The 6,329-nt window shown below is 36.2% G+C and overlaps 1 protein-coding gene across 1 annotated transcript; it reads left to right on the top strand.

Moving 5' to 3' along the window:
* The first annotated feature begins 308 nt into the window (after nucleotides 1-308).
* On the top strand, nucleotides 309-3,767 carry LOC107663055 (probable tubulin polyglutamylase TTLL9). Its single transcript, XM_016453205.1, has 8 exons — nucleotides 309-370; nucleotides 1,221-1,295; nucleotides 1,355-1,459; nucleotides 1,548-1,740; nucleotides 1,820-1,888; nucleotides 2,013-2,103; nucleotides 2,230-2,274; nucleotides 3,706-3,767. Exons 1-8 carry the CDS (start codon nucleotides 309-311, stop codon nucleotides 3,765-3,767), a joined length of 702 nt encoding a protein of 233 aa, XP_016308691.1.
* The last annotated feature ends 2,562 nt before the right edge of the window (nucleotides 3,768-6,329 follow it).

Here is a 6,329-nt window from a genome sequence, read left to right as displayed (position 1 = left end):
ATCCAGACTTTCATCAGCGGCAGATGCAAAAGCAAACGTCTGTCATGGTATGGGGCTGCAGCAGAGCAAATGGCATGGGTGACTGGAATATGTGCGAAGGTACAATTGACATGGAGGCATATATTGGGATTGTACAGAGACATATACTGCCATCAAGATGACGTCTTTCATGGGAAGTCCATAGATATTAGATTAAGACAATGCCAGGTCTCATTCTGCATGTGCTACAACAGCGTGGTTTCGTAGACACAGAGTGAATGTGCTAGATCAGTCCAGATCTGTATCCTATTGAAAATGTATGACCAGTCATGATAAGGAGAATCAGACAACGACGATCACAGACTGTTGAGCAGCTGAAGTCTTGTATCAAGTGAGATTGCAACACAATGATTTGCAAAACTTTAACAATTATTATCCTCAATTCCCAAACAATTAAACATTGTAAATAAAAGGAAAGTTGATGTGACACCGTGTTAAACATGCCTTTGTCCCATCTTTTTTGGAGTGTGTTGCAGCCATCAAAATCAAAATATGTTTATACAGTATTTACAAAAAATAAAAATAAAGTTTGCCAGAACAAATAACATATTCTTGATTTTATGGCATTTCACAAAACGTCCCAACTTTTCTGGAACTGGGGTCGTAGGATGCATTAAATTGATGGCAAAAATAACAGTAAAGACATTTATAATGTTACAAAAAAATTATATAAAAAAAAAAAAAAAATGTTCTTTTGAACTGTGGTCCTCAAAGAATCTTGGGTAAAAATTCTCACGGTTTCCAGAAATGGTGTGATGTTTTCAGCAAAAAAAGTTTCTTGAGCAGCAAATCAGCATGTTAGAATGATTTCTGAACTATCATGTGACACTGAAGACTGGAGTAATGATGCTGAAAATACAGCTTTCAGGAATAAATTACATTTTAAAATAAATTAAATAAGAAAAGTTATTTTGAAATGTTTTACAGTATTTTGATTAAATAAGTGCAGCCTTTGTAACCATAAGAGATTTATTTCAAATGCATAAAAAGTCTTACAGACCCCAAACTTTTGAATGGTGTAGATGCTTGTAGTAACTGCAGTTTTAAAATCATTTTATAGTTTCTCTGAGGTTTAAACTTTAAACTGTTGTCTCTATTTACATATGAATGTATGTCTGTATAAAAGGATAACATGTAGTTTAGCAATCCAGTGTGGTTCTTTTTCATCTCGGGGAGGGAAGGAGTTGTATACGGTACAGATGTGGCCTGACCAACACCATACAGGACATCCTAAAGAGTAAGTGCCGTGCTTCTACGTTGTGTGTCCGTTTCATGCTTGCATCATGCATTTATGTCTTAATGTCCCTCTATGCAGTGATGGCGAATGGGACTTTAACTGGTGTGATTTTGGGTGGCTGAGAGAGAACTTTGTTCACTCATACATGGAGGAACATGTGCGGATATGTCACTTGCGCAACCACTGAGGTTGGTATTATACAGATTATGCAGATTATTATAGATTACTACTGAATGAATGTGTACTGAAAACAGGCACAAATTATTTATATTTTACAGTTGACCCATAAGAATCTGATGGTAAAAAACCTGAAGAGGTATAGAAAAACTTTAGAGCGGGAGGCTGGGCGTTTAGAGGCAGCCAAATGTGACTTTTTCCCCTGTACGTTTGTGCTGCCCAGTGAGTATCACATCTTTGTGGAAGAGTTTAAGAGAAGCCCAGGGAGCACCTGGATCATGAAGCCTGTGAGTGTTTATAGCAGTGCCCGGTCTACGAGACTGCCAGACTGATCATCAACACTGTTACAATACTTACCCAACACAGGTGGCACGATCACAAGGGAAAGGAATTTTTCTGTTTCGAAAACTCAAAGATATCATAGATTTGATTAGGGTAATGCACATTGAACCTTAAGGGGACAATTCCCACAAAAATTTAAATCTGTGATTTTTTTTTTTACTCACCCTATCTTGTCCTAAACCTGTTATGTTGTGTACTGTGCAGTTGTTGGTTTTAGGATGGGTCCCGCTCTGAAGAGCAGAAAGATGAGGCTCAAATTGAGAGCTATGTCGCTCAGCGCTACATTGAGAATCCCTACCTCATAGCTGGTACTTTTAATACTTTTAGCTTGAGTACTTTTTCTTTATTTGATTTAGCTCAACCTTTATTACTATTGCTGAACGTATCACGTAGTTTATGTCATGTCATGTATGTTTTATTATATCCATCACCAGGGAGAAAATTTGACTTGAGAGTCTATGTTCTTGTAACATCAGTAAGTACGATTTTTTTTTTTTAATGAAAAATGTTTTTCATAAATATGCAGTGCTATTTTTCATTGTTAAAGTACTGTCTACTGCTGCAGTAGGAAACTTGTTTGAAAAAGCCATTACTTTTGCAACTTTTACAGAAATTAAGGTGCATTTCTTCGCCATGTCGTAATTAGTGCAATTATGCCATTTTGATTTGTAAAAATGTTATACACTGTTAGGCATTTTTTGAATGTCACAGTTAAACAAGAAATATATTCATTAACAGTGCGTGCATGATACTTTCCAAAACTAAGGTACCAAATAGGGCTTTTAAAAGTAAATGGTCAAAGGGCTAGTTCACCCAAACATTAAATTTCTGTCATCAAAACTTCCAAAAACTGTATGACTATTTCTTGTTGAACCTTTTTTGTCAAAGGTCACCAAAACTATTTGGTTACCAGCACCATTCAAAATATCTTCTACAGAATTTTCATTTTTGGATGAACTACCCCTCGTTAACCTTAAAAAAAAAAATTCAGGAACTCAATTATAGATCAGTTTTATTTTCTAGTACTTTTATTTGAATTTTTCCCCCCAAAAAATTGTAGTTTTAATTTCTGTCTCTGTGATTTTGTTATTGTCTAGCAATATACATTAAAGGAATGGTTCACCCAAATATGAAAATTTGCTGTAAATTTACTCCAAGGTATAGATGAGTTTGTTTCTTCATGTGAACAGATTTGGAGAAATGTAGCATTACAATACTTGCTCACTAGTGGATCCTCTGCAGTGAATGGGTGCCGTCAGAATGAGAGTCCAAACAGCTGATAAAAACATTACAATAATACACAAGTATTCCACACCACTCCAGTCTATCAATTAATGTCTTGTGAAGTGAACAGCTACATGTTTGTAATAAACAAATCCTTCGCTAAAATGTTTTTCATTTTAAACCATCGCTTCTGGCTAAAAAAAAATCCACAATAACGTCCTATTATGTCCTCCAGTGAAAAAGTCCATCCCGTTGTCCTCTCACATTAAAATCCACTGTTTAGAACGGTTTTGGTTTGTTAACGGTGCTTGGTCTGTGCATATTTCTCTCCTGATTCAGATGAGATTCTAATTTGCATGGACTCTCATTCTCATTCGGCACCCATTCACTGCAGAGGATCCATTGGTGAGAAAGCGATGTAATGCTACATTTCTCCAAATCTGTTCCGACGAACAAACTAAATCGTGGATGGCCCGAGGGTGAGTAAAACAAATTTTCTTTTTTGATCTAACTATTCCTTTAAGTAAATATACAAATTAAAATCTATATAAAATAAATAAAATGTATTTTCTAATAATAATGGAACACCTAATTGTGAAAGGTGTTACATTATTTATTATAGCAGCATTTACTAACATCTCCTGCAATAAGTACAAATGCTTTTTGTTTGCCTTGTATTTACACAGGCTGTGTGAATTATCGCCAGAAACAGCTTTTAAAGCCTTTCCCAGGACAGAAGAGGACATGACAACATGCAAATGACATCAAATTAGTGTGACAAACTATGTATGACAATCCCACAAATACCCACAATTGTTACAATATGCACTTAAGGATTCAGATGAGTGTAAATATGAGCATTTTAATACCCGGAAGATATGGCAAAGTGACTAAAAATTTTCATTCACATCCTGAAAATTACATTGTCTGTCCTTGTTTACTGTTTTAATGAGAATACAATGGCCGTATCAATTCCTGCATTAAAGACTGTAGACAGAGGCTTTGATGAGGTAATGAAAACTGTTTATTTTGTATCTCATAAAAATAGCTGCATTTAACTCTACCAAAAAACTCCCAGCAAAATAAAAGCACAATCTGACAATGATAGGACAAAAGTATATTTTTGTGTGTTTTTTGCCTGATAAGGGACTTCACGCAGTACATAACATCCGAAATGAAATGGTGCTACATACTGTACATCAAGTATGGAAATGTGGTACCACGTACTGTATGACCTCAACCTGTACCAACTTTCAAGTCGTATTCAAGTGCCATGACAATACATTATACATATAAAACTACAAAACCACTACCATCATTGTTCCTGTAAAAATAAACAAAAAATGCTATATTTAGAGAAATGAAAGTTAATGTAATCACCTGAAAAGTTCTCAAAAAGTAAACAAACAGATAACCTTGACCATAATATCTTAACATTTTATAGCTCAGGTCCGTCTCCGTCAACACAAACCGCACCACCATAAGCAATTCTAACAATTCACAATTCAACGACATCTAACTTACTGAAAACCCAAGTAATGAGTTCCAAAACATTCAAAGACAAAACATTCTTATTTAACTTAAGTGTCAACTCATTGTAATAAACAGATAAATGATTTAATAAATAACAAGAAAATAAGTCTTTGTAAATAGCACTTTACAAAAATACAGTCATTACAAAACATTCATTATTCATCTCAAAAATATACATTCTTTGACCAATAGTGCTTACTTGACAAAGAGCCACAATCTGACATTCTCAGCCATACCTCCCTCAAATAAGAGATGTACATGCACACTAGATTTAAGAACATGTATTTCATTTTATAGAGGATTTGTGCGTACAGTAAGTAAAGATAGCCTGCTTTTGTGTACTTAGGCAAATAAAATAAATATATCTTATTCAAGAAATGCACTTTGAAGTTCTACTGAAACAATGACAATGAAAAGGCATGATTTCTAAAGAGAAGGATACTTTTTTAAGGTGCGGTCACATTTGTAGTTATCCGGCAAATTTTGATGGGCAAAATCCAAGCATTTCAACAGGAATCCATGCGATCCCATGCACATTTCAAAACGGGCTCAAAATGGGCTTGACCGACAGAAAGCTCAAAGTGAATTGTGTGCGAGTTATTAACAACAGACAATGAACATTTTTTTACCGCAAAATTTAGCCAAAATGCTAAATGTGACCGCACTTGTATCCTTTTCACAAACAACTACAGTTAACAGCAGGGGTAAGATGTTTTAAAGGGGTCATATGATGCTATTTCAAGTTTTCCTTTCTCTTTGGAGTGTTACAAGCTGTTCGTGAATAGATAAGATCCCTAAAGTTGCAAAGACTAAAGTCTCAAAGTTAAGACTCGTCCATGCCCTCCTAAAACGGCTCGTTCTAACACGCCCCCACATGTCTACGTCACTGTGTGGGAAGATTTGCATAACACCGCCCAAATGTATACGCAAAGAAAGAAGGCATAACTTTTATTCTCGGTGTAGTATTGTTGCTGCTTCCAAAAGAGGACACAACTAGAAATCAGTGGTTAAGTTGTATTTACAACACTGTTCCCGAACACTTCAAACCAAATATTCAGATGTGTGCAGCGCATTTTACGGAGGACGAGGACTGTTTCCTGGGAGAGTAGCCTACAATGCCAGTGTTCTGGTGAATTCAGTTCCCCTGTTTCCCCTTCGGTGCACATGCTGACCACAGTCTATGATGCTGACAAATAATGCTGACTCACAGCCTTTAAGTACGTTTTCATATTTAAAGGATTTGCCACTGACGATTCAAACGCGAGTTTTGAGCAGTGTAGAGTAGCGCTTGTTGTTTGTCGTTTCTCCGATCACAAATGCAGACATGGTTTTATGTTTACGCGGCGTGATTCAACGCAATGCGTAAAAAGACAGTATAAGTCATTATAATCCGTAATTACCTGTATGTCCCCACTGGATGCAACAAATGCCTCGTTTATAATGGGTTTTATTGGTTTTGTCTCGTCTCTCCGGCCGGGACACGGCATCACAGTATGTTAAGGGGCGTAACATTTCCGTCACACGCTTGAGGTATTCGGCCAATCACAACGCACTGGATAGCTGGCCAATCAGAGCACACCTCGCTTTTCAGACCGATGAGCTTTGTAAAAATCGACACGTTTCAGAAAGGTGGGGCATAGAAGAGAAACAATAATGTACAGTATGTGGAAAATAATTAGTTTTTTTAACCTTAAACCGCATAAACACATTTCATTACACCAAATACACAAAATAATGGTCTTTTTTAGCAACATCATATGACCCCTTTAATTAGCTC

The sequence above is a fragment of the Sinocyclocheilus anshuiensis genome, unplaced genomic scaffold, assembly GCF_001515605.1.
Source record: "Sinocyclocheilus anshuiensis isolate Anshui unplaced genomic scaffold, SAMN03320099.WGS_v1.1 scaffold2161, whole genome shotgun sequence".
NCBI lineage: Eukaryota > Metazoa > Chordata > Actinopteri > Cypriniformes > Cyprinidae > Sinocyclocheilus > Sinocyclocheilus anshuiensis.
This window is presented reverse-complemented; position numbering and strand designations above follow the sequence as displayed.